This window comes from Zasmidium cellare (genome assembly GCF_010093935.1).
Source record: "Zasmidium cellare ATCC 36951 unplaced genomic scaffold M409scaffold_1, whole genome shotgun sequence".
Classification (NCBI taxonomy): domain Eukaryota; kingdom Fungi; phylum Ascomycota; class Dothideomycetes; order Mycosphaerellales; family Mycosphaerellaceae; genus Zasmidium; species Zasmidium cellare.
In genome coordinates this window covers 2,208,316-2,235,887 of record NW_022986945.1, presented here as the reverse complement: position 1 = coordinate 2,235,887, position 27,572 = coordinate 2,208,316, and the positions used below count along the sequence as shown (strand labels likewise).

General features: G+C 53.2%; 8 protein-coding genes across 8 annotated transcripts; 6 read left to right on the top strand and 2 right to left on the bottom strand.

The window, feature by feature from the left end:
• Nucleotides 1-1,574: 1,574 nt before the first annotated feature.
• On the top strand, nucleotides 1,575-2,074 carry M409DRAFT_16515 (uncharacterized protein; the record flags this gene model as incomplete). The annotated part of the gene is made up of 2 exons (XM_033803651.1): nucleotides 1,575-1,705; nucleotides 1,768-2,074. The coding sequence occupies 2 exons, from the start codon at nucleotides 1,575-1,577 to the stop codon at nucleotides 2,072-2,074; spliced, it is 438 nt and encodes a 145-aa protein (XP_033675140.1).
• A 304-nt stretch (nucleotides 2,075-2,378) lies between these two features.
• Nucleotides 2,379-3,869, bottom strand: M409DRAFT_62343 (uncharacterized protein; the record flags this gene model as incomplete). The annotated part of the gene is made up of 1 exon (XM_033815131.1): nucleotides 2,379-3,869. The coding sequence occupies one exon, from the start codon at nucleotides 3,867-3,869 to the stop codon at nucleotides 2,379-2,381; it is 1,491 nt and encodes a 496-aa protein (XP_033675139.1).
• Nucleotides 3,870-4,434: 565 nt separating this feature from the next.
• On the top strand, nucleotides 4,435-5,733 carry M409DRAFT_49109 (uncharacterized protein; the record flags this gene model as incomplete). The annotated part of the gene is made up of 1 exon (XM_033811145.1): nucleotides 4,435-5,733. The coding sequence occupies one exon, from the start codon at nucleotides 4,435-4,437 to the stop codon at nucleotides 5,731-5,733; it is 1,299 nt and encodes a 432-aa protein (XP_033675138.1).
• Nucleotides 5,734-7,009: 1,276 nt separating this feature from the next.
• On the top strand, nucleotides 7,010-7,505 carry M409DRAFT_49108 (uncharacterized protein; the record flags this gene model as incomplete). The annotated part of the gene is made up of 2 exons (XM_033811144.1): nucleotides 7,010-7,280; nucleotides 7,336-7,505. 2 exons carry the CDS (start codon nucleotides 7,010-7,012, stop codon nucleotides 7,503-7,505), a joined length of 441 nt encoding a protein of 146 aa, XP_033675137.1.
• An 8,669-nt stretch (nucleotides 7,506-16,174) lies between these two features.
• M409DRAFT_49105 (uncharacterized protein) lies at nucleotides 16,175-18,435 on the top strand (the record flags this gene model as incomplete). The annotated part of the gene is made up of 4 exons (XM_033811143.1): nucleotides 16,175-16,804; nucleotides 16,937-17,060; nucleotides 17,115-18,085; nucleotides 18,121-18,435. The coding sequence occupies 4 exons, from the start codon at nucleotides 16,175-16,177 to the stop codon at nucleotides 18,433-18,435; spliced, it is 2,040 nt and encodes a 679-aa protein (XP_033675136.1).
• A 407-nt stretch (nucleotides 18,436-18,842) lies between these two features.
• Nucleotides 18,843-20,383, bottom strand: M409DRAFT_49104 (glycoside hydrolase family 76 protein; the record flags this gene model as incomplete). Its single annotated transcript, XM_033811142.1, has 2 exons — nucleotides 18,843-20,054; nucleotides 20,111-20,383. 2 exons carry the CDS (start codon nucleotides 20,381-20,383, stop codon nucleotides 18,843-18,845), a joined length of 1,485 nt encoding a protein of 494 aa, XP_033675135.1.
• A 955-nt stretch (nucleotides 20,384-21,338) lies between these two features.
• Nucleotides 21,339-26,136, top strand: M409DRAFT_49103 (uncharacterized protein; the record flags this gene model as incomplete). The annotated part of the gene is made up of 8 exons (XM_033811141.1): nucleotides 21,339-21,472; nucleotides 21,520-22,327; nucleotides 22,377-23,233; nucleotides 23,393-23,932; nucleotides 24,010-24,597; nucleotides 24,644-25,577; nucleotides 25,631-25,918; nucleotides 25,975-26,136. The coding sequence occupies 8 exons, from the start codon at nucleotides 21,339-21,341 to the stop codon at nucleotides 26,134-26,136; spliced, it is 4,311 nt and encodes a 1,436-aa protein (XP_033675134.1).
• A 475-nt stretch (nucleotides 26,137-26,611) lies between these two features.
• M409DRAFT_16506 (uncharacterized protein) lies at nucleotides 26,612-27,541 on the top strand (the record flags this gene model as incomplete). Its single annotated transcript, XM_033803650.1, has 1 exon — nucleotides 26,612-27,541. The coding sequence occupies one exon, from the start codon at nucleotides 26,612-26,614 to the stop codon at nucleotides 27,539-27,541; it is 930 nt and encodes a 309-aa protein (XP_033675133.1).
• Between the last annotated feature and the right edge of the window lie 31 nt (nucleotides 27,542-27,572).

Below are 27,572 nucleotides of genomic sequence, written 5' to 3'. Positions count from 1 at the left end.
GTAGCAATATACTGAGGTGACTGATCGCGAGTCTGTTGGCGGTGGTGGAGAAGGTCTAGTTGGTGCTGGTGTGATAGTCGCCGAGTTACCAAGGGTGACCTGCAGACAGCCTTGATCGAGCTTTGCGACGTAGCCTCCTCAATTCTGTGTTCGGCGCAATTGCTCTGGAATACTTGTATAAGGGCCGCAGAGCAGAATTCTCCCGAGACCAGAAAGCCCGTTTCCGATGGACAACCTGATTGATCAGTTGCCCACTGTATGGCGGCTGTGACACCGCTATACGTTCCCGTTTATTGGCCTGTGTAGCCAGGCTGCAATGTGAAGCCGCCGTTGCAAAGCGCCGAGGCGGCACTAGTCAGAGTGACCATGCTAAAGGGGAAGTAGAATGGCGAGCTAAAGCATGAGACTGAGGTAATCTGGTTGCTGTTCGTTGGGTATGCAGGAGCTAGAGTCGTTGTCGGTGGAAGCGTCGTCGTTGGGGGTGGTTGCGGTGGTGTACTTGTGTCTGCATCCACTGAATCTTCAGAAACCATCTGTGCAGACACATATGACTCTACATAGGTCTGCAGTCAGGCCAATCAGCAGACTTGCAATGCCGAGAAGGACAAAGCCGTACGTTGAGACTATCGAAATGTGATTTGGTCGATGACTGACAAAAGCTTTATAGGTGTTCTGTGCTTGTGCTGACCAGGAAAGCGCGTTGCAGGTGCAGAACAATGGAGATTGCAATGGTGGTACCTGCACACAAAACGGCGATACTGCAAGTTGTTAGGTGCAGTAAACGTAGTGACAGTTTTATCATCAATCAATACTTGTTGTCCGAGTTAGCGGTAACGAGGCTCGATCAAGTAGTCACCTTTATAGCAACCCTGCCTCGGAAAAATATTGAGCCGGGATGTCTCCAAGGCTCCGGTGCCTGATTCGGCCTTTACCTTACCGTTTTCGGCGACAGCGACATCCTTCAAATTTATGCTCGTTTACAGGCACCGTCTTCCTATTTCTGATGACTTCCATCACTTCGGGAAAGCCGTCGAAGTCGTCCATCAAGCAAACAGTTCTATCGGGCCAGCCACAACTCGTCGTTCTAAAATGTCGATCGCCACACCAACCGGATCTAACTCCCTAGCCTCCCAAACTCCAGACATGCTACGCCATCAGATCGCCACGACGTCCCCCCAAAAGCAGCAATTTCGTATGCCGAGGAGGAAGACACGCTCAGCCTCACACACAGCTGCAGCGGCAGACTTTGGCCGTCGGTCGACAGCTGCTCGCAACTTTTCGACTCGGCGTCCCGCCAAGCCATCGCCAACAAGGCGCATGACCTACTCCGCACGTCATTGACTCTGCCACAATGCCAAGACGTGGTGTCGCGGGGTGTATATGTTTTGTTTCCTGCTCTGTTTGACAATCATTGAGGAAATACATAGAGTAGCGTGGGCAAGCGCAACTTATTTTTTGTGGTGGAGATTTTTGCATTCCTGTCAACGATAAAATTCCTACCTACGGTTTCGGTGCGCATTGAATCACATACCTAATCGGTATCTTATCCACAGCACTTGAGGTTCTCCGCCAAAATGGTCTACTGCAACGGCAGATACTATCCCTACCAACGATACTGCCGCTCCTCACGCTGGAACGGCTGGGGAAGATGGGTGCTCCTAGGCGTGATCATCGCCTTCGCAATCCTCGTCTTCATCCTATTCGCGTAAGTATCCTAACCCCTCCAACGCAAAAACCCACAGAACTCGAGCTAATGGTCCCTCAAAGCTGCTTCACCGCCCGCCGCCGCCGCCGCATCGGCCGCAAACCCTTCATGGGCACAGGCTGGGCCGCTGGACCGAATAACAACCAAGCACCGCAGCAACAACCGATGCAGTACAACTCCGGTGGGCAGTACAGCTCTCCAGGTTACCAAAACAAGCCCAGCGATATGGAGCAGGGCGGTGCTGCGCAGAGTTATTACCAGCCGCAGTATAGCCAGCCTCCCGGGTATGGACAGCAGACGGCTGCGCCGGGGACGTATCAACCGCCGACTCAGCCGCCGCCGGCTGCGAACCCGGGTGGGTGGAGGTGATGAGGGATTTTTAGAGGAAGGCGAGGAATGTGGAAGGGGAGTTTCTGCTGAATGGGTGGCTTTGTTGGTTTTGTTGCGACGGCGAACGAACTTATTACGACCTGTACTTTGCTCACGGACAATACGAGCTGCTTGGGATACCCACTGGGAGGGGCTCCTTCTTGCGAACTGCACGCATGAAGCACTGTGTTTTCGCGCTTCGTGCAAAGCGCTGAAGTAATGTATTTTACATCTGGGTGCGTGCCTTTCTATCAAAGAAGTCCTGTTATGCAGGCTATCAGTACATTCTCATGTCTTCGTCATCTCAATACCCGTCTTGCTCCTTGCGGCCATCGCCCTGAACCGCACCACCGTTTTCAGCACCAACGGCAGCTTCGTTGATAGCTTGATCATCACCACGCAGCTTGGCGAAGTATGCCTTGATATCCTCTGCTCCAACTGCTTGCCCACTTTCCGCGAAGGGCTGCAAGAAGGCCTTCACCTTGTCGCGCACCATGTTGTAGGCCATTACGCCTTCGATAGCGCGCACGCGGTCCATGGATGAAAGAGCTGCTTCTCCGCGATCGAGCAACGAGCCGGAGTTGACACTACGACCGGCGACAGACCCGTTCTCGTCGTGATCGGACTCTGATACGGGTGGCTCGTACGTATCCTCTTCCTCGAGGAGTTGCGCATGCTTCGCCAGGCGTGGAAAGCATCCGGGGCAGCGGCAGAGATGCTCTCGGAAATCTTCTTTGACGAAGATGGAGACCGAGCCTGCCGGTGCAGGTGGCAGCGACTCGTGCTTGTCCTTTGGAGGGTTGCCGTTGGACACGACCTCAGCAGGCTCTACCGGTGTGGAATCATCATCGACTTTAGCTCTCTTATTGCTTTCCTGAGATTCCTCTGGATCTTCCTCGGCCTTCCTCTTCTTGTTGTCTGGTTCTGATGTAGTTTGCGTGGCTTCCTGAGCTTCACCATTTGTTTGAGCTGCAGACCCGTCTGAAGAAAGTGGACGCAAGAACCCTTCAGTGCCAGCGTACTGCTTGATCCAAGGGAAGGCATTCGCGCATTTATAGCAAATGAGGTGGTCGAAGTCGTCTTCGTGTGGGAAACCCGGCGGAGCGTCATCGCCTGGGATGGTTTGAGTAGCACCATCCGTGACAGGCAGATCAGCGCCATCTTCAGCCTCTTCCTGAACCGTCTCCAACGCGCCATTGCTCTCCTTCTTCGGCTCCTGCTTCACTTCCTGCGATCCTCTCGGCAAGCCCATCAAACACTCTGGATGCCACCAATCCTCACCACAACCTCCATCCTCCACATGTCCCAATCCCAAGCACTGGAACATAGTCCCCTTCTCCTTCTCCGGATCGTACTCCTCGCCGCACCCACAGAACTTGCCCTGGAAGTTGTGGTTGTATTTGTTGCCGTCCCTTGCCTCTTCCCCAGTGACACCTCCCTTGCTGCCCGTCGCAGCATTTAATCGAAGATTACACGGTGCACAAGAAGTGCTCAGTCTCGTCGTACCGCAGTCGCAAACAAAATCCCGCTTGGTGAAGATCTCAACCAGAGTATGCTCGCCATGACAGCTGATACTGCAGCTGTAGCAGACGCCGGCGGGGGTGAACTGTTGATGAGGCGATGCGGGAGGCGGGGTGCACGTGAGACATGCGTAGACCGACTGTCGCAGAGGGCCAAGCGGCTTGGTGCAGGTGTCGAACTGGTAGGGAAGGGCCTCGCGGGCGTCGGCCTCGAGGGAGAGCTGGGAGGCGATGTAGTCTTGTGCGGTGTGGGATGATTCGGATTGCTGCGACATGCTTGCGGACCTCTGCAGAGGCGCCTGATCGGATGCCATGGTGTGGTTACTTGGTGATGTTGGGGAGGGAAACACGAAGCTGTCGCGTGTTGACATGTGAGACGCGAGCGTGGCGGCCCGGCCGGAGATCTGCCGATAGCCGGCCCCGCATCCCCGGGCTTGGCGTTAGGCTTTCCATCGACTTCACCTTGTGCCCCCTTGCCTACTGCAATCTATTTCTAGAGCTTCACCACATAAAGTCGCCACAAAGTTCTTGCTACGCCAGGATCAAGTGTGCCCCGAAACATTTCATCAGGACGGTCCTGCTGTCTCCAAGCCATTCGCAATGTCGATCTCACCACTTGGCAGCCTATGTCGAATAGAGATGAGGAGTTGTTACACTGCAGGACATGGCTGAGGCCGCCTGTCAGCCCGGCGCAGCTCTGCTCAATCTCGAATAGGTTCCCCCTGGAACTGTTCTGTGCTCTGCGTGGAGAATGGAAAATGAGCTTGACTTGTCGCGAAAAGCTGAGCACCATCTCTCTACCTCACGTCAAAGGCTTCAAACAGACTCCGGTCGGCCGTCATGTCTACGGAGTCAGACGAATATGCGGCTGGACCTACTTCTGATTCTAGCATTGAAATCTCTCAGCTTTTCATCGATCACGAGCAGTCGACGGGTCCAAGTCACGGCAACTCCGCAGCTCGACACGACGATCAAAACCAACTGTGCCATGGGCAAGACTCTGGTCACGATGCTGGCAACGTTACAGGCTGTTCTTCCAGTGAAGATGAGGAGCGAGTGCCGCCCCGCCTGTCCCACGTTGCGCTGTACCACCACGAGCCATTTACGGATGCATCCCAGCAAATTCGGCTGCTGCAGTTTGCCCCCTCACCAGAGTTGGGGCTCGTTGCGTGTACACTCAAAACGATCCGGATCACTGACGCTCCTGAGTATGCGGCGATCTCGTACGTCTGGGGCTCATCGCTTGGGAAAAGGCCCATCCTTTTAAACGGAATGCGGTACGATGTTACAGTCAATTGCCATTATGCGCTCAGACAGGTCAGATGTCGGCGTTATAGCGGTGTAACTTTCTTCTGGGTGGACAGCATCTGCATCAATCAGGAAGATCTTGATGAAAAGTCGGCTCAGGTACAAAACATGGGCGAGATATTTCAACGGGCTACCACCGTGCTCGCCTCCGTAGGCACTCACTGTGATAACAGTAGAGAATTGATGCTCATGCTAAAGGCTCTATGGTTATACACCCAAGAAGGACCGATGGAACCGAAGTCTTCTGTGGCTATCTCGACATACTGCTGGCTGCAAGATAACGTCCGGAGATATTGGAGGCAGTTATGTCGAGAGAAGACGTTTGCAACGGGCGACGAGCCTTTTACGCAGATCTTTCTGGCGTTCGTGAATCGAGCGTACTGGAATTGCTTGTGGATTGTGCAAGAAACCCGTCTCGCCCGAAACATACAGATCCTCTGTGGAGGACGATGTCTGCCGGTTGATGTCTTCACCTTGATCTGGCAGATTTGTTCAATCGTGAACAGATTGGACATTCTCAGAGTGCTTCGCCAACGTACGGCAATGAATACCGTATTGTCGTTCTCCAAGTTCTTGCCGGATGAAGGTGCAAACAGCCCTGTGCAGAGTTGGCGCTCGATGCCAGGGTCATGGCAAGCCGCACCTGGCCAAGTACAGAGCTCAGACATACTGTCGGCTCTCTCCATTTCAAAGATCAACAGTGCAGTCTTTTCCATGATTGTTTCTACGCTTTGCAGCATATCGTCGCTTGGCCCAAACACATGCGACCACTCCTTCCAGACTACCGGATGGATCCTCTGGACCTCTTTCACAGCATCATTGGCCGACTAGATCCATTCCTCGACCGTGGCGTGTCGCTGTTTTTGGAACTCAAGCATCTTCTTCCTGCAATTCAGCTCCACTGTCGTAGCTCCTTTCTACGCGAGCTTCGCCTCAAACGCAATCGCCCGGGTTCATTTTTAGCCCATTCAAATGCTACTGCTCGCGGCAAAGCTCTCATTGGATTTCGGGACGGCCGTGAAATGGTAAAGATCCTTGTCAATCAAGAAGGATTGTTGACCTGTGATCTCCATTGCGCAGAATCAGACTTCCAAATATTATGGTCCACCCAAATTTCCAACATCAACAATCTTCTTCGGTCTTCTGACGCTGGTGCGCCGCTGTATAGCAAATCTCGATGCGTAGGACGAGTCTGCGGAGATGCCCGTGAGGGCGACTATCTACTGAGAATGACAGACCACAATTATACCTTTCCTTCCCCTTGCTGGCTCATCCTTCGGTCCTCGGAGCTGGAGCAGATTTGGGAGATCATAGGCGCCGCAGTCGCAAGGTGTGAATGGTCTACCGCTGAACCCACATATTTTACCGGGTATCCCTACTCTGCTCTGGACCTCTTCATGGACCCCGAGGACCCTGTCAACCTTTGCTATTTCACAGATGCGGACCTCTACGAACCTGGCTGGGTAGACGAATGCGTAACGATGAGAATTGTTCGCGAGAGATTCTCGTCATATGTTGCGAGTAGGAATCATCGTTCTGGCGACAGTGAGGCGACATGGACTAGCTTACTGCTACACGAAGAGCCAAAAATATTGGAAAGTCATCGTATCCGGATGGAGAGGCTGGCGGACTTAATGGACCGCGAAGATAGGACCTCGCCGTTTTTCGCCGAAGAGCTACAGTGATCCAACTTCCACCTTCCTCAACTTGCCATAGGGTCGTCTTTCAACCACCTTTTCATCTCCGCTGTCAACCCCGACGAAAAAGCCGACCAAGATCATCGAGCGTCCCTAATCCCAGCTCACACTGGCCCGTTGAAGCAAGAAGCGCCACGGCCACTTTTTCACTTCAGCCTTAAAAGCAATTTTGCGAAGTCGGGAAATGAGCAGAACGAGATCAAGTTCTGACATTCAAGTCGCTTTCCACTATAACTTTTTGCGGCGATCTGATAGGCGAGGAGGTAGCTCCAAGCTCGCGCTGTTCCTGCAGCGTTGACGTCGATAAGCTGACCTCGATTCGTCACCTACATAGCCTGCTTTTTGACGACACCTCATCACCATCAAGAGCACATCTATACCCAAGCCGCGAAACAATATCATCTGCAGACATGGCCTCTTCTGTTGCAGCCAAGCAACTCGCCACGGCGCAGAAATTCGTCGACGGCTACAACGAATGGACGGCACAAGGCGTCGTACGCGCTCGATCTGACGACTGCGTGCATGCTGTCCTTCCAGTCTCGCTGAACCGGCCGCCAAGGACGAACGCAGACTACAAGTTGTTCTTTGGGAATGTGGAGCCACACATGAGCGACTTCCACATGAAGGTTGTCAAGATTGTCAATGACCCGGAGCAGAAAATGGCGGTCGTGCACGCCACAGGTGAGTGTTGGTCAGCTGCTTTCAGCGCCGCTTCTAACATCCACATCCAATTAAGGCAACGGAGAGACGCCCTTCATGCCGTATCGAAATGAGTACGCCTTCTTCCTGGCGTTCAGCGAAGACCGCGAGAAGGTCGAGAGGATCGAGGAGTTCCTGGACTCCAAATTTACGACTGAATTCTTCCAGAAGATGCAGGAGTACCTGCAACACGCACAGAAGGCTTGAGTGTATTTCCAGAAATAATGTGCTGTCTGTGCTCATGTGCGTGAATAATTGGTGGCTGAGCGCGAAGAAGAAGACGAACGACAGGATCAGACTTTCGGAGTCGAACACATGCCAACTTCGCTCACGATCTCACCCCTTTTCCTTCGATCTTTGACCGAGTTCTAACAACCTCAAATCAACGAGCTCTTGACACGCGAGAAAGCAGTGGAGCTGACCTTCTCTGTATAGATCGACGCCCCGGTGTGTAGCCGTACAAATGGTATCCGAAAAGTCAGGACAAGCTCAGACTCATGGATCTCCTGTCTCGAATCAACAATGACAACGGCTCGCTATATGTATCAATTTGCAATTTACGCAAACTTCGACCGAAGAATTCTAGAGCTATTACTACTCAACAATTGCCTATTCTGTCTCAAGGGAGCCGTTCCTGAAGCCGCGGCTGGGCCAAGCTTTGTGAGCACTGTCTAAAAGGAGAAAAAAACACCACGATCGGCCAGTATGGCGGAATTCATCTGCATCGATGGCTCGAAAAAGATGCCACTGCCCTGATGGTATGTTCAAAAGGAGATCTTGCTCCCTGATTTGACGAAGCAGCCGTCCGCATAATTCTCCGTTGATGAGGTCGTCCTTCCCTTCCTTTTCCAACTCTTGCTAGTGCGCAGTACGCCTGCTGTCCGTCGCAACATGCCTTCATTCCGGGGAGTTGCACTGCTGTCTTGCTTTATGTCTCAAATCTTGGCAGAGACCTCACACTCTGGTGTCGGAGACTACATCCTCGCCGGCATCGGCTCCAATGCGACGAATTCGACCCTTTCTGCATCTACGAACTCAAGCCTCTCTACGACCTCGAAATCTACAGGTACATCCAGTACATCAGACTCCTCCACCAGTACCACCACGCTTGTCCTTACCGTGACAGCCACCGCCAGCAATGCCTCCTCCGCCTCTCCTCCTCCGACGACCGCACTCAACTCTTCCATCGCCTCGACCGGCAGTGGTTTGGCCTATGCATCTCAATGCAACGCACTCTCATTAGATTGGCGGAACTCCAGTTTTGCCCTCACCTCTTCAAGTTCTGTTACAACGTACAGTCGGACAATCACCAGTTGGACAGCCACAATCTCTACGCTCTGTGATGGTCATCCTCGAATAATAGGAACACTGATCCCAGTAGCATCCACCACAACGTTAGCAAACTCTACTATTACGAGCACTCCAACCTTCACGAACCCCCCACCCAACTGCAGCATCGCCCCTTCGGATTGTGCTGCATTGTCGCAGGCACAGAACAATTCCGACAGTGCATATCAGTCTTCTCTGTACGCCGTGGCGACTAATGTCAGGTGAGTACGAAAAGCTGAAGATGAGAGCAATTGGCTGACATTCATCGACAGTATTGCAACTGATTTCTCGTCAATCGTCGTCGGGTCTGAGACGACTACATATTCCTTTACCGAAGGGAACGCTCCAATAATCACACTGAATAGCTCAACTTACTCCCCGTGTTTATCAGTAACTACATACGGTGGAGGGAGCAGCAGTTCGTACACGTACTACGATATCACCACATCGGGTACATACACATCCGACTACATCAACGGAAGCTCCTTCACGATATATGGCTATGTCCCAGAGCCAGCGGGCCCAGCACAGCTTGGGCTTGCGTGTTCGACGGTCACGAATAGTGCGGAGCAGTGTGGTGCATGTACGGTATACGGCGGACAAGTCGAGATGCAGTACTTCCCTGTGCCGTCGAGCAGAGCATCTCGAGATCAGTGTGCAACATCGCCCGCGACTCCAGCTGTTACGACTTGCCCACTTGGACCCCTTACAGCTTCGTACCATCCAGGCTCGACTGGAATCAACGGGCACTGTGCGGAGTGGCTCTCTTGCCCGTATGCATACGCGAATACTTCCACTACTAACGGTGGACCGTACTTTGTGTCGGCTGGCAACACTTATTACCAGAACAGAGTCTACGTTTCACTGGATTCTGCTTACGCATCCAACAGCTGTGGTCCTGTCGGGGGAACACATTCGGGCAGCGTCTTCACGCTGTCCACATCTCAAATCTACTCGATCCCGTTCAACTACAGTAATTGCGCGGAAGTAGGGGCGGAATTCAATTTCGCCAATCTCAATCCGGACGTACCATTCGCCGCATGGGCTGAAGCCGGCTCAATCTCAGGTTGTCCAGAAAGTGATGACTTCAATAAAGATGGACAATGCGGCGATTTTATCAATGGAAACGACGATTGTTTGGCTCTATGCAGTGAGTAAAGCTGACGTATGCGTTATGAAGGGCCAAATGCTGACCGGTTGACGCAGCTACTATCTATGATCGAGCCTATCATCCAAACATCGTCGTGCCCACCCAAATCAGAAATCTTGATCCGGCCTGGGGCACTTGTGTTCCTCAGCTAGGGGGTGTCTACGATCCGCCCCAAGCCTTGACCCAAGCACTCGTAGAAGCAAAGCCGACAGCTCCTGGAGCCAGTCCAGCTTCCCAACCTGGAGCGTCTGCGCAGCCAGCACCGTCTCCATCCGAGCAGCCTTCGCCTACAGCAGCTCCAAGTCCTACTGATGGGTTGACAACTCCTTTGGCGAAGAGTACTGCAGAGCCTTCGCCTCAGGCAAGCCCTGATACATCTACGCCGACGGCAGAACCGGAAAGTCAGGCCAGCGCAACACCTGCTCAATCTGGTCAGAATACGCCCAATCCTCAGCCCTCTGGAAATCCTGAACCCTCGCCTTCTCCTGAGTTCTCGCCTTCGCCGGATCCATCACCATCTGCCGAACAGTCGCGATCTCTAGAACAAGATGCTTCTCCAGCACAATCGCCTTCTGCCGAGCCGGTACCTTCTCCAGACTCACAGACCGCCACTCCATCACCAGAGTCCCAGCAGACAGATGCTGACCCAACAAGTCCAGCAAACGTCAACGGTGCGAGTGCAACTCCAAATGACGATCCTAGCCCAGGAGCACCTTCTCAACCCACTCCGTCCCCGAGCGATGCAACTGTTGCTCAGTCGCAGAACGCTCAAGGTCCTGCCGAGCAGGAAACACCACAAGGAAGTCCAAATGCAGTGATCGTTGGCGGCTCCACATTTGCAGTTGGCAGCTCTGCAAATGAGGTCACTGTCGGAAGTCAAGTCCTTACAGCTGGTGGTCCAGCTCAAACGATTGCTGGACAGCAAGTAAGCGTTGCCTCAAACGGCGCCATCTTCAACGACACCAACACCGCGCAACGACTTGGGGCAGCTACGCTTGCTGCGGATCCTGCCGAAGCTGCTACTGCTGCTGCTCTCACTTTCACCGCTGATGGGAGGGCATATACCGCTGCCTTGGCCTCTGGCCAAAGTAATGCATACGTGGTAGATGGCTCACAGACAATTCAAATAGGCTCGCCGACCACATTCAATGGGATAGCAATATCTGCTGCCTCCGATGAGTTCGTGGTAGGAGGAAGCAACACGATTCCTGTCCAAACTTCCGATCCAACGTCTCCTGCTGACCACGACACACCGCCGTCTGAAGACGCCCCGGTAGTTACTGTCTCGCTCGTATCAGGCGAGACGAATGTCGCCGTGATCGATGGCGTTACCAATAGCTTTCCGCAAACGGACGGACTGGTCAATGGTGTCATTTACAGCTGGAATTCGGGGAATTTGATCGTTGATGGCTCGAGGACCGTCACACCTGGGGCGGCTACCACACAGACGCTATCCACTGAAGATACGACTACGACTTCGGCTTCGACGACTGCAGCGATTTCGACAAGCTCGGGTTCATCGTCATCGAGCTCCCCAACTCGATCCACGGCTACGTCGAATACTGCTGGCAGTGCAACTGGGCAAAGCACACCAACCGGAACATCTGGGGCCAGTAGGACGAGAAATGCCATCGGCACTCTGGTAATTGTGTTTATGCAGCTCTACTTCGCGTTTGAGGGGTGGAATCGTGGCCCATGATCCATGAGCTCTGTCGCTGGCCGACCCTCAAACGAATTTGTGAGTTTATAACGGCAACAATATGGAAGATAATACCCGAGCGATTCAGGGTCTTCGATAACATATTGACTTGAATACGAGAACTGTACCATAACCACCATAAAAATCATCTCGAAATGCACAAAGGTTAGCGGCACTGGACAAGGCTGTGGACAGAGTGAGGTCAAAGAAGCCGCTCGTTCGGGCCGATGATCCTTGTCGTCAGCTTCGAACCCTTCTTTCAACCAGACAGCTCCTTTCCTTATCCTTTTGGATCTTGCGATTCCTGCACATCATCAGTCATGAGCCTCCACTTCTGACGCATCTACAGCTCTCGTCGTGACTGCCGGCAGGTGGATGGCGATGGATTCAATTCGATTCTATTCGTTATTAGCCTCCTTCTCGGAATGGCTAGCATGGCCACGCTCGACTCCTCAGGCATCCATCGTGCCGTCCGTCAATCCCATTACTCGGAGTTGGCAAAGGGCTCGTGAAATGGCACAGGTCTAGAGCAGCAATTCGACATACTACACGCGAGACACGGATTCAGACACTTTATCGAGGCCGCGTCGGCAGTCTTTGGGGGCCAGAATGCGGTCCACCTGTGGAAATGCCGCCCTCCCAACGTTTCGCACAACGTCCACATAGGGGCAAAGAGCATCCGTAGGATTGATTGGATATGAAATCTTTCGCTGTGCAAGGATGCTGATATTCTCCGGACTGCCACTTCGTCTCGCTTCGTCGTCGCGACGGCGCACCTCAGCCTCAGCTGGAGTCTGGACGCCTGGTGGTGGGTTTCACGGCATATGGCCGTCGATATAACTCGCTTCGAAACCCGCGCTTTGTACCTGCCGAGAGGTCTTGCTCGGGTCAAGCTTTCTCTCTTCGTTCTTGGTCTGTCGCGATGCCTTCACCGTGGAATATCCTGCTGGCGACCTTTCTCGGCCTGAAGTGCTGCAGTGCACTTGCAAACGACACCAACAGCTCGACAACAAATACGACTTCGTCGATTCTCACATCCAGCAGTATCAAGTTAGAGTCCACATCCCGATCAGACCAGCAAGCCGAGACCTCTTCGCACGAATCGTCAAGCTCGTCTTCAGACGCTCCACTTGGGTCGTTCATTCTTCACGGCCTAGGAGTGACCTTATCAGCGTCAACAGTATCAAGCTCTTCCATATCAACAACCGCATCGAGCTCACAAACGTCACTTGGTCAACTAGTCGCAAACGCAACAGACGGATCACAGACGACCACCAACCAAACTTCTACTGAATCTCTAGGAGATGCTCAATCCTGCAACAGTGCTTCTGTCTCATGGCTCTCTGCACACGCCAACAATTCAGTCACTGCCAACAGCACATCAACATGGACTACAACGTACTCAAGCTCAACACGTATCACGCCGAACGGCACCGTCTTCACACTCTGCGATCACTATCCTCGGATGAACGTGAAGCCATCAGTACTTGTCAGCACGTCTACGACAGTACTCACGACGGTGGTTGTACAAACGCTGGCACCATCATGCACGAGCAATTGCCCATCATGTTCGATTGGCTCCAATGACTGCTCGAGCCTATGGTCGTCGTGGAAGTCAAATACCGGCACAACACAGTCAACAGGAGCATCTCCAGCGTGCCCGTCTCCAACGACATCCGCTTATGCCTGTCCAAATTTCATGCCTGGGCCACCTGACTGCTTCTTCACCGCTGGGCCTGTGCGACTCGTCTACTTCCCACCCGAGATCAAAGGCAATCGCCTGTGTGGGAACTACACAACTGTGCCGCCTCCAAGTAACATCACCGCTCCTGTGACGGTCGAAACGTTTGGCACCACCTTCACCTCTGGCACTGCTTACATTTCGTTCGAAAGCTTGGCTGCAGTCGACACCTGTGGAAACCCAACTGGTACACCAATGAAAGACTTGTTCATCCCATTGCCTTCGTCCGAGGTCAGCAGCATGTGCGGTGCCAATGGCGAAGTCTTCATAACTGGTCCGACATCAACCGCCGTGAACTTCGCCGATCTTCAGACGCCCATTGCTTCGGACGTGTACAAGTGCCAACCGAAATGTATCTGGGGGTAAGTCATAGGTTGTCGATGTGGCACCCACACGAGGTGATACTGACCTTTGGTGAAGTGGAGAAATGTGGAGTGCTCAATGCCCAACAATATACGACGATTTCGCGCCTGCTCTAGCGTAAGCCTCCCAAGCCAGTATTTTATGGCAAAGATTGAGTGCTGACTCCTACGCAGCTATCCAACCCAAGTCAAGCAGCTGCAGCCTGAGTGGAAAGAGTGCTGGTTCAAAGCCGATGAATACTTCCGATACCAGTATGGGCAGGAATACTACCTTTTCGAGTAAGTTTGAGAAGCGAAACGCTTGCAAGATATCCATGGAGTACTGCTAATATGAGTCGACTTCCTCAGCCCACCGATCGCATTGACCAAGACGAACTCTGAGGCTGGGGTTACTTTGCCTAACACGCCCACTCCAACTCCCCCTGGACCGGCACCAGCTGCTGGAGAAGTACCGAGTCCTACTACAAGTGCCGCCACAACGCCAACTATGACAGGAATTAGCTCGGATAGTGTGGCTACTTCTCCTGAAGTCGGCGCAGCTAGTCCGAGCCACGATCAGACCACTGCGCCATCGCAGCATGGTCCGTCAGGCACCAAATCGGTTGAAGATCCGTCGAATACCAAATCTGTCGATGATCCATCAAACACAGACCCCGTGGACGTCCCAACGAATCCTGCGCCTGTGAACGACCCAACGTCCCCAGGCAAGACCGACGAGCCCGCGAAGACATCAGCTCGCGAGAGCCCCTCCGACGCACTTGGTGTTTTCTCAGATGCATTAACTACTGCGAATGATGGCGACAGCAACACTGCTGGCCCAACTCCTGCAGAAGTCGCTCCGACTCCTCAGTCTGAACCAGGTGACCCCGTCACTGCAGCGGCAGATCCAACCCAAGCTCAGGGGCTTGTTGTAGGAAGCTCTCTCATCGTACCAGTCCAGCAGGGGCAGGCTACATCAATCGATCTGCCAGACACCGATCCAGTAGCCGTCAGCCGCGAGGGGTCTACATATGTCGTTGCCGGTCAAACATTAACGCCAGGTCAAGCGGCGACGGTGCAAGGACAGATATTTTCAGCCATCGCAACACATGATGCCGGGGTGACACCTGCTGCCACAATGGTGCCAGCACCAGCCCTTGACATATCACGCTCTGGACCAAACTACGTACTGAACGGGGAGACGATCACACCTGGACAAGCAGCCATTGTTGGCGGTCATACACTTTCTCTCGATTCTGGAGCCAATGCCATTGTCTTGGGAAGCAGCACGCTATCCCTCCAACCCGGAGCCTCAACTCATGTGACGCAAGGCGAAATCACTCCCGCAATGGCAATAAGCCGCTCTGGTTCCGTCTACTTTATCGATGGCACTGCTCTTACACCGGGTCAATCTGCTATCGTCAATGGACAGGCAATGTCCGAAGACTCTGGTGGTCAACACCTGTTCGTCGGGACGAAGTCGATATCATTAGCTGACGGTGCTACTACGACTCTTACACCAGATCCAGACGGTCGAGAGGAGGTTGCGATCTCTCGGTCTGGCTCTGTGTTCACAGTTGATGGAACCACTCTTTCGACAGGTGCTGCATCGGTTGTTGACGGGCAGACTGTGTCAGCGCTGTCGAATGGAGAGGGTGTGCTCGTGGGATCTCAAACAGTATCTCTGGACAATGGCGAGGCAACAACCATCACTCCTGCATCGTCAGATCCGACTGAACTTGCAATCTCTCGATCAGGGTCTTCAATCGTTGTTGACGGCACAACGCTCAGCCCGGGAGAGGCCACTAGGGTTGATGGACAGACTGTATCGATACTTTCGAATGGCAAAGGCGTAGTGATAGGAAGCCGCACAATCGTACTATCAGACGGCGAAGCAACAACAGCAATGGTCAGCGCTTCACTTTCAGCAGAAGGGTTGGTCACCATCGGCTCCAAAACTTGCACCGCATACGCGGTTCCTGGCCACTCCGATCAAATTCTGATTGACGGCAAGACATTGACGATCGGAGGTTCGGCTTTGACAACAGACGGAGAGACTCTTTCTCTTGGCTCGAGTGGGCTGGTCGCAGTTGCACATGGCCAGACGTCTACTGTGGCTTTGACTGGATCGACCGCAGCGGCTACGACTTCGCCTGCGTCCACCGCAGCCGGTGGTGTGACACCCCAGCCATCGGGCACGATGACGAGAAGCGAAGCGCGAGTCATCCGAATGAGCTGGGCAAACCTGATTTGCTCATTTTCCATGACAGCTGTATCCTTGGCTTGGTTGGCAAGATAGCCTTGTTATGTGAATCGAGAGAGGTCCAGTTGGCTCGGCATAAAATCAAATAGCGCCATCGTTCCACCGCTGCTGTAGCGTCGAAATGGGACAAATGCTGTCCCTGGGACCCTGGGACGTGCAGGCTCGTGCAAGTGCGGCCTCCTGCCGTGGCACACAGCAGCCTCAGCTCACAGCCTGTACAACATTGCACCGCCGAAAGACGCCGTCTGATTGTGCGAAATGCCCCAGTGAAGACAGCAACCTCTTCCCATCGCAGACTTACTTCGCAAGTTGCACGTTTCTTCTTCGACTAACGCTTGGCTGCATTCTTGCCAATGGATCCAACGAGAAACGGTGCAGCTCTACAACTACTGCCACAGATCGACGTCGAGATTCCAACTGGGAAGTTTGTCCATGTCTCGCCGTTGTCGAGATCCAGCCCCAGTGTTCATCAGCCATCGGTCCTTCCACCCTCAGGGTGTCCTCCAACTCAACCCGACGGAGTTCTTGAGTCGATCGAGCTCCGGCCGCTCGACGAGTTACAAGGAGCCGACCTCAACGCTCGTTCAAGCTTGCTTCCCTCCCACTCGTCGCAGCCTTCACAAGACGGCTCGGATAGCCTGAAAGAAGACCAAATCTCACTGCAACCTCAAGAGAACGTTGTAGACAGCAGGGAACCACGGCGTGTTGGCATCTTCCGACTCTGGTGGCTCGAAATCTCAGCCTGCGCCTTGAGCTTCGCTTGTTTCGGTGCCATTCTTGGAATCCTTCTCTACGAGAACAATAGACCTCTGAGCCAGTGGAACTTCCGAATAGGCTCAGGACACGACATAGGCCCGACGGCAGTGGTATCCTTCCTTTCCACTCTTGGGAAATCAAGTCTTCTGCTCGTTGTCACCGAAGCTATCAGTCAATTGAAATGGTTGCATTTTGGCCGATCACCGCACCCTCTTGTGGACGTTGAAGTATTCGACGGTGCCAGTCGCGGACCCTTGGGATCTCTGAGGCTTCTTTGGAGCCAGCGGTGGCATGGCAAGCTTGCGTGCTGTGCTGCCCTTTGTGTCCTTCTGTCCCTCCTGATCGATCCATTTGTCTAGTTGGTATTCGCATTTCCCCTCCGGACTCACCCTTCTTCCCTCGAGACAGCGAGCTTCCGGACAGCCACAATCTACAATCCCAGCCACAGCCGTTTAGAGACCGCCGGAACATCATACGTGACAGGTAGGTAGGAATGTCGAATACTCTACTGCAGACACTGACTCATCAATATCATAGCTGGCAAGCTAGACTTGGCTATGCAAGGAGCCATCCTTCGAGGATTTTTCGATTCACCAATGGAGCAATCGGTGCAGTGTTCTAGCGGCAATTGCACCTTCGAACCTGTCAAAACGCTCGGAGTGTGTTCAAGCTGTTTGGATGTCACGGAGAAGATAACGACCTCAAACTGCTCAAACGTCGAACGCGACACGATCGTCAGGTTCGATGACGGTTTTTTGAATACAGACGGCTATCTTAATGACGATTGCGACTACACGGTTCCGGCAAGAGATGGTCAAAAAGGTGTTGATCTTGGTGCGTACAGCTTCGAGGAACCTATACTTTCAGGGGCTGAGCGCGGATGGTCGTCCACCCGCTGGAACTCGAGCACGGCAGAGCACTACAGGGCTCCTAGCAGAATTCTGGCACCAGCTGTGTTGGTAAACATGCTTGCACTGCAAACACCAAGATCAGCTTCCATGAGTGAGAGACTGCCGGCGACCAGAGTCTGGGACTGTGTCCTTGTCTTGTGCGAAAAGACGTTCGAGAACATCAGTGTAGATCGAGGAGTCAACATGATCCCTGACCCTTTAGAGAAGCCTTTGATCCTCCGCGACAAGACGTTTGACGGGCTATCTCCCATGCCGGGGAACCCACTCGGCTACCAAACCTGGCCCGCCGATGGAGACTTCTCCCCGGAGCAAATGTTCTCGTCACTCGCCCTGTCGAATGACTCAGAACCTTCATACTGGATCAACAACCTGGACTACGGAAACATGCAGGAGTACCTCATGCTGCTTCTGACCGTCGGCTGGTGGGACAACGCGACCTTCCCGTCCTCGAGACATCGAGCGGCGACTTCGACGGGGGTCTTTACCACTGATGACGGGACACCTGACGTCGGAAGAGCTTTGGCCGAATCTGAAGACATACCTGCTTTGTTTCGATGGGTCGCCGCGCATATGACAGAAATTATGAGGATGGGGGGGGTGTCAAAGATTTGAAAGATACTGTCGATCTGCAGCCTGGGCTTGCGAATCGGACTGAGGCGTATATTCACGTTCGATGGGGTTACCTGGCTTTGCCGTTCACCTTGACGGCGCTGTCGACAATCGTCCTCGTGCTGGCAATCATCATGACCGAACGAAGCAATTGTCCCGCTTGGAAGAGCTCGAGTCTGGCCTTGCTGTTTCACAGCCTTGCCGACTATAATCTGAATGATCGAGTACCCACTCGGGCGAGCGACCTGGAAGCGATAGCCAAGTCCATGAAGGGAAGGTTGTCGAAGGACGAATGGCCACCGGCTTTCGTCAAACAAGATCGAAATGCAATAGGCTAGGATGATATTGGGATCAAGATAGAACCTTTCCCTACGAAACCTATATCCAACAAATCCATCCGCCTAACTCACTCACCGCCCCCCACCACCCACCAAATCCGCATAAGCCCTTCTCTGCAACACCGAACTCGCCGCCGCCCTAACAACACTCAACCCCTGCGCCTGCGTCTCCACCGTCCTCACCTGCTCCGCCGCCGCCTGCCTCTTCCGACTCATCCCCCTCCTCCTTCTCCTCTCCCCAATCAAAACCTTCCCCACATAACTCTCGCAATCGCCCTGTCCGTCACAGACCCAGGGCGGCTGGGTGAGCAGCCAGGGCTTGTTGGCGATGTCGATGCTGCCGTAGGGCTTGGGGTGAGTGTATTTCGGGGAGGGGGTTTGGGTGCGGTTGACCTGTGGAGGATGGATTAGTCTCGCGGATTCTGAGGTGTAAGGGGGAGGGATTGTGGACTCACGTATGATGCGCCCCACCACTCGCCGATAATGTCGCTGGTTGCGTTTCTCGTGCTCAGTGCTGCGTAGGCATTATGTTGAATCCAACCAGCATAACTTCGACACTTCTGGGCATGACTGTTTGCCAGGCCTTGGTCTGCAAGGTATGTCAGGCCCTTCACAAGAGGTGTCTCCGTGGGCAAGGGCTCGCAGAAGAGATCAAGGTGCTCAAAGTATGCGCCTTTGAAAATGAGATTATCTTGGGAACAGTTGGCTGGTGCGTCGCAGTAGTCTTCCATGATGCCGTTGCGTCCTAGGCCAGCCCACTGCCCTGCTTGGCCGTATCCGTTGGCGTTCCAGCCCGTGGAGTTGATGACGGTGTTGATGAAGCCGTAGCCGTCTTGCAGGTAGGATGTGTCGCCTGTGGCTTCCCAGAGTTCTCTCAGACCAGACAGCATGACACCTTGGTTGTAGGTATAGACCATTTCGTTTCGCTCGTCGCAAGTCGTTTGGCCGTCGGAGATGTGGAAGCCGTCGACGACGAGGCCTTGGGCGTTGGTGAAGTTGTGGGATTTGAACCAGGCCCATTCTTCTTTGGCGTTGGTTAGCAGCAAAGGGTCGTGAGGTTTGAGGTAGGGAAGTGGTGGGAGAGTCCTGTTGCTGTATGTCGTTGATGGGTAGGGATCGGAATTGTTGTCGCCTGGGAAGTAGAGGTACATTCCTATTGAACTCGAGACGAACAGCTCGTTCGTGATGGCATTCTTGTAAGGCGCCAATGCAGGATTCCAGGTTAATCCGCCCTCACAGAGAGATGTGTTGAATTGATTTTGAACGATGTTATAGAAGATGTGGGCTCTGTGGGCAAATTCGGCGACATCCTCTTGCCCAAAAGATAACTTTGAATAGGCATCGTACTGATTCACGAATTTAATCGCTTCCAGCCATTCGAGGACGACCCATTGAGCGTCGTCATATGCTGCGTCGAAGATTTGATTTACGTCCTCGCCACTGGTGTAGAAGGTCTCGATGTCGGAGTAGTATTTTCTGATATTCGCTTGGATTTGTGCCGCATTCACCTGGGAGCCATGACTGTTTCCATTGTACTGCGAGATGGCCGTAGTGAAAGTCCTCTGAGTGTCTATCACAAACGTGTTGACCACGGCCGCGGCCCATTGTAGTATGCTTGGCTACCTCACTCATCAGCGCATGGTCGCATGTTCATCAAATTGCTTTTCTCACTCACGTCTTCCACCCAGTACGTCCCATTCCAATACGTGCTGTACAGAGTAGACAGTACCTCCTGCGACTGCTCCAACCACCACCCTCCAGCACTGGGATACGGGCCCGGCCACTGCCACGGGTTACCTCGGCCATGCCAGCCCGACCAGTACGTGCCCGTCGCAGTCGAAGCCCCCAGCACAACCGCCGTGAAGGCGTACTGTCGCAACATCACGATGACCTGCAAAACAGCAACGAAAAGAAACAGAACTTCGCCCGTCGCCCAAAGGCGGGACATATCCACTCGACGGGCCTTCATATTCCAATCTGGAACGCCTCCACGATCCCTCCCATCCCGAAAGGGACCAGGGAAAGTCAGTTTTCGGGAGTGGTCATGCAGGTACGGAAGTCTATCGGGAGGGAACCATGTTGATGCTGTCTTCCCCGCGGTGAGATTAGGTGGGAAAAGTGGATATCTTATGCCGGTGTTTCAATAGTTTGATGGATTACTGCATGAATAAGAGAAGTATAATTGAGGAAGGGAAGGTGGATGGGGCAAAGGCGGGTTAGGATTGCGAGAGGGGCGCGTGATCGTCGAGACATGGCTTGGGGTGGGTGGTGGTGTGCATGGCTAGAGAATGGCGGAGATGGAACGTGTGCTGGGAAAGCCGGCCCAGAGTACGCTAGCTCTAGATCTAAGCTATTAATGCCCGGTCAATAACCGTCGAGCTTGCCCGTGATTGGAACAGTGATGCCCCGTGGTGTTATTCGCTCAACACTAGCGATCTTGATATTTCTTGGCCCCCTAAAGGTCGTTCGTGCCCAGCTTCACGCACGTAGAACCTACCTCTGCAGCACGCATCAACGGATATACGAATTGCAATTCATCACTCATATAAAGATAAGTCAACATTAGGACTGCACTAAAGTAATGGCCAACAGTACACGAAATAGATGGCATTGGAGAGACTCGCTTACGACGACACACCGGAGTATACGATGCCGACCTCCTGGACAAAGATCATCTACGGGCGATGCCCATAAATATTGTTAGCACGAAGATTGCGGTACCTGGGTATCACCTCTGCCCTGCGCAGGCGTTAACTGAAACACACTATGGTGTGTAGCTGAGGGATAGTGCTGTTCGTCTGCATGTCTGCGGCACAGCAGGGCGATGTCAGTAGTCAAAATGCGCACGACGCGCCCGTCTATACGACAGAAAGGCAGGGCCTCTATTTCATGCGTGCTTCGATATGGCAGACCGACCTTTGAGCGCTGAAGAAGCGGAGAGCTTCATACGGCATATCAGGGCGGATCGGAACGTGGGCTCTGATGGGAAAATCAAACAAGACGCCAACACAGGGACCCTGAAGAGGGCTTTGGAGCTGTAACATGAATTTCGACCGTATCGCGACTCAACTGACCAACACCCAGGCTTTCACAATCTCTCTACACAAAGCCCACGCATTTTCTGCTGGAACTCATCCAAAACGCGGACGACAACGAATATCCCCCCGATGTAGAACCATGTCTGTCTGTGGCCTATCGCGATAACGGATATTTGTTCGTGGCCTGCAACGAGATGGGGTTCACCAAGGACAATGTGCGTGCGATCTGCGATATAGGTGGCACTACGAAAAAAAGCAGTGGGCCAAGAAAAGGATACATCGGCGAGAAGGGCGTCGGTTTCAAGTCTGTGTTCAAAGTTGCAGACCAAGTATGGATCTCTTCCGGACACTTCAAGTTCAAGTTCGACAAATCACAACCGCTCGGCATGCTTGTCCCTGTGCTCAGCAGCTTTCTTCCGCGATCGCCGGTACATGGGGCCACAATGTTCGCCTTCCATATCCCAGATCCAAATGATCGAAAGGCTGTAAGGGAGTCACTGTTGAGGCTGGATGCGGAGTTCCTTCTGTTCCTCAACAAATTGGTCAAGATCGAGGTTAAAATGTATCACCACGACGGGGCCGGACAGCTGCCTTGGTACAGCCGCACGTATACCTGCGAGGAAGGCGATCTCGATGGGTGTTCCAAGTTGATAGGCAAAAGTTCGAGCTATCTCCACCGGGATATACGGCAGGAGTTCTACTCGACTAGATTCACTGTCACTGACCTGCCCGCCGAGAACAAGAGGATAGACGTGGAAGAGACGGACATTGTCCTGGGTTTTCCATTATCTGGACAGACTTCTGCCACCAATCGCGTCTATAACTTTCTCCCAGTTCGCTCTTACGGACTTGCGGTATGTCTTGTATGTTGCGACTGCGCGGTCACAAGGCTGATGTTGACAGTTTTTACTACAAGCCGACTTTATCCTTACCACCAACCGTCAAGACATCGTTCAAGACAACGAATGGAATGACCACCTCACCTTTAATGCCATCCAAGCTTTCTTAGCAGCTATCGAAGAGTTCAACGAGTGCGGTGTCTGTAAATACGATTGGCCTAGCTTCATTTATCACTCACGGGATCAAAGTGCTCATGGCACTATATTCGAAACCTTCGTCTCCGACCTATGCGAAGCTCTGAAGGACGTGGAGGTCCTGGAGCATCAAGATTATAAGGACAAGAATCGCAGATACGCTGAGCCATGCTCTCTCGTTTCAGTGCCACATCGCTTTACCGATGGGAGCCAGGCCTGCAGACCACTTTTGAATGACTCGCGCGATCTGCAGACCTATGTTTCGCCAAAATACAATCACAGCCACCTGCAAAAACTCGGAGTGAGACAGCAGACAACTCGGGAGTTCCGCGATGCTCTGTATGAGAGCGGAAAGTTGAAACGGGGCTGGATCCAAGCACAGACTTCACTTTGGCATGAACGTCTTGCCAGCGCTATTTCGGACACCAATCCTGAGCTGTTTCGGGATATACCACTGATACCTCTGGAAGGCGGTATTTGGGTCAGTGCGAATGATGGGCCACTGTACTTTGCGAATGCCGACGATTTGCGAGTCCCCGAGGACATTGAGGTCAAGACAGTTGAAAAAGCGGCGTGCAGATCTCCGCAAAGGCAAGAACTGTTTCGAAGGTTTGGGGTTCAAAGCCTTACCGAACAACAGATCTGTGAACGCATAGCCCGCTTGCATGGCTCTGGCTCTTGGCGACGGCGGTCCCACTCTCGCAAGGTCATGGTGTACCATGCCTGGTATGTTTACCGGTACGCAGCCTCTAACTTGCAACTCAAAGACCTGCAGTTCACGAGCTGCAGTGGCATACTGACAAGCGGCCGTGATATGTACCTTGGCCTCCCACAAGGCTCCTTCAACATGAAAGACTACTTTTCGCAAGAGGACTCTCCATGCAGGATTCTTCACGATGACTATCTCGAATATGATCGTAGCAGCTCGAACTGGAGGCGGTGGCTCGAATCTGCCGCCGGCATGGCAAGGTTGCCGCGACTGCTGGAGGCCGGACGTATCTCTCCAGAATTCGTTTATCTCATTGAGAAGTATCCGAGCCAGGTCTGGCTGAATTTGCTCAGACGTAATTGGGCATATTACCAGCACTCTGCCGAAGAGATGGGCCCAGACCTTGGACGTGTCAAGGTCGAATGCGTTGGGCATCACCCTCATCCCCTGAACCAGACTTACCTCGGAACAGACTTGGTGTTGCAAACCCCCTTCGTCAGTGGCTGTCTGCCAATTCTAGATGTTCCAGATCCTGGGGATAGCGACTGGCAAAATTTGCGCAGCATCGGACTTCGGCTTGCCCCTGACCTAAAACTCTACCTTCGAACGCTGACTGGTGTTGCGCGACAACCTCCATCGACTTTGACACAGCCCGATCTCATTCGGCTGTACAGCGCAGTCGAGAGCCACTACAACGAAGATCCGGAAGCTGCAAAGTAAGCCCCCGCGGCCATTTTAGTCTTCGTTCTGCTGACATCGGTAGAAACGCGTTCACTACACAATCCTTGATCAGGCTTCCCTCTGAGACATCGTTTCGCTGGCTGAAAATTTCAGAATGTCGATGGAGGACCCTCCCATGCTTGCAAAGCGTCACGGCTATGAATGCCCACTTCCCAGGCCTGAGGAAACTCTTCGTTGACAAACTTGGCGTTGCCGCGAAAGCCGACACACGCGACATCTTGGGCGAGCTACTTTCTTTGCCGGAACCTCCAGTGGGACAACAGCAGCGTGCGAAGACCCTGATGCTGGCTCTTTCTTCGTGCAAAGATCTGGAAAGACACCAGAAGTTGTTGCAGAAGCTTTCCGACAAGTCGGTGTTCCCTGTCTTGTGTTCCACCGAAAAAGCTTTTAGACGAGCGAAAAGTAATGACTGGTTCATTCCAGACAGTCAGCGCTTACGTGCTTGCTTCCTGAACTGTATCTGGATGTTGGATTTTGAAGTCGACGAGATTCCCTTGCTGAGTACGCTTCTCGACCAGATGAACTTGAGCCACCGCTGCTTGTCGACCCAAGTCAACGAGGAGACCATCACCCATGGAGCGAAGGTCTTCCAGCCACAGCTGAGCCGATTTGTGCGCAAGAAAACAGACTATATCTTACGGTACGAACACTCATTGCTACAACAAAATAGAACTGATCGTTTGCAGACTTCTTCCGCCGATGGGGAAAGAAGCACTTGCGAGTCACCGACACAAGTTGAAAACTATCGAGCTTATGTCGTCAGAAGAGCTTGTCTTACGACGCTCAGTCGAGGTTGATGGCGAAGTAGTCTACGGAGCGGACGATAGAGGTAGAGTAATCCTCAAAGCAGTGGATGAGCCTATGATTTTGTTCTGCTCAGCCGCGGACATCGCTCAAGGTCAACTACCGTGGCATTTCATTGTTGAGCAACTGGCCGACTACTTTGACATTTCGAAGGACAGACAAATGATCCTCAGTTCGATCCTTCAAAATGCGGACGCTTCCTACGTCGAGGACATTCTGGAGCGGGAGAAACTTCTGGACAGCCCAATAGGTGCTAATGCTGCTGTGTCAGAAACGAGCGACAGTGAGGAAAGTAGAGACGAAGAAGTCTTGCACGACGCCACCTATGCACAAGATCGCTCTCACCACAACACTGCTGGAACTTCAATGAGTTCAATAAGGACTTCGCTTGAGGGATTGGAGAATGTTACACCCAGAATTCCCTGGACACCTACTGGAGGCCTGCAGCAGGCGTCCACTCCGGAGCGAGGCGGACAGACCTTTTACAAACCAGTCGACATCGATGAGTCAACAATTGTTGCGTCTGCCCAGGGCTGGGAGCGTGGCGATATCCGTATCCTTGTACCTGACTCTCCATCAAACTCTGACGTGACTCGGACGGTTCGGCATTCGTTTGTCGAGGGCATACATACTCCCACGAGTAGCAGGTTGAGCATCCGATCACCCAATGGACGTCTACGGTCGTCCAGTAGACAAGACGTCTTCCAGATGTGCGATGTAAAGGATGCATTACCAGGAGCCTCAACGGCAAGTCTGCCGCAGTCGGACGCTGCCACGTCCAGCGAGCATGAGATTGGGTATGGAGGCGAGCTTTTTGTAAGACTACCACGACTCAGCACAGCACTCGGGCAGGACTGATCAATTCATAGGTGTTTACACTTCTGCAACAGGAGATCCACGCGGACGAGTCGTCCTGGACAAGCAGGATGAGATCGCGGCATGGATTTTCACCGTTCACGAAACTCGAAGGCGAGCATTCGGATTTCACGCTCGACGACCCTGAGATGGTACGCAACTTCACCACATGGCTTGTCAGCAGGGGAATATCACAGTCACAAGCAAGGCTTGAGAGGGTTGGATACTATCATCTGGAAGTCAAGACGACCTTGGGAGACTTGAATGAGCCCTTCATTGTGAGCAACAACCAGATGAGACTTGTAAGTTTCCGGATTGCTGTGTTTTCTTTTCGAAAGGACAATGCTGACCTCCCAAGTGCCGCAATGCTCACGTTGACCCCGCGCGAGTCTACGTTATCGTGCGTGTGTATCAGCTCAAGTCATCTCCACGTTTCGAGATCTACATCGACCCATGGGCTTTGATGATGAATGGCAAGCTGGACTTTGCAGCTCACGGCGGATACCTTGTTCGAGGTTAGAGCTACATGCTGCGGAGACGTGCAGGTATGCGTTGAATCCGCGAGGAGCAGTTGGATTATTTACAGCCTAGTCATCAGCTTTCATTCATGGGAAATACAGGAAAGTCCGCGCGATCGTCGAGACATGGCTTGGGCGGATGGTGGTGTGCATGACCGAAGCCGGGAGAAGCAGATGGCGTGAAGAAGATGTAGACGTGTTCATGCAATGGCAGGGATCTGTCTTGGTATTTCTTCGATGATTGCTAGGATGAATCATGTGTAGAGGTGACGGTGAAACAGCTCATCTCGTCTCCAGCACGTGAAGTCGCGACCGGATCTCGCATTGCGGGGCAACCACAATGCACGCATCATCATCGGCACTACTACAATCTCCCACTCTTTCTTTCCACCAGACGACAGCTATTAGGCTGTACAAGGGAACAACAGCACCTCACAATATGACCAAGTAACACCACCACATCCATGACCATCGACAATGCCCACCGCCCCGCCCGCCGCGAAACCCACCAAACAAATCTTCGACCCCTTCAACAGCAGCGCCACCGGCCACCAACGCGCCGAGAACCGTCTCAGCGGCAGCACATCATGGCGCGACTCGCGACACCAGAAACTGTGCGCGCAGTTCGCCTCCGGCGCGGGCGGCGGCAAGAGAGTGAGCGATAGTGTCGGAGCGGGGAGTCGGGATTTCGGGGTGGATGGGCGGACGGAGAATGGAGGGTGGGAGAAGGGCGCGAAGGGGTTGAGGACGGGTGGGCAGTTGAGTTTGTGGGAGAGTGTGAGGGTTGAGAAGAAGGATCAAGAAGAGGGGAGGCCGGCGAAGAGAGTCAAGGCGGAACAGGAAGAGAAGAGGAAGCCGTCTGCGGTGGTGAATCCATACACACCGGTCAGGAAACAGGACGGCTCAATACGAGAGAGCAGCTGGACGTCCCACGAGACCTCGCCCTCTGACCTCCTCGAGCCTATCGACCCCATACCACCGTCCTCAGAAAACGTCGAAGAACCCAGCAAAACACCACCATCAGAGAAAGACCCACCACAAATCTTCTCTTCCCTCACCTTCTACATCAACGGCTCCACCGCCCCAATCCTCTCCGACCACAAACTCAAAAACCTCCTCACCCTCCACGGCGGCTCCATAGCCATAGCTCTCGGCCGTCGCACAGTAACCCACGTAATCCTCGGCAAAGCCAACTGTAAAGGCGGGATTGGGGGAGGTCTCGCGGCGAGCAAGATCCAGAAAGAGATTGCGAGTGTGAAGGGGGCGAAGGTGCGGTTTGTGACGGTCGAGTGGGTCGTGGAGAGTATCAAGGCTGGGAAGAGGTTGCAGAAGGGGAGGTTTGAGGCGGTGGGGATGAGGCCTGCGGGTGTTGCGGGGATTGAGGGGATGTTTGGGAAGAAGAAGTGAGGGTGAAGGGAGATACTGTTTGGGTTTTGGC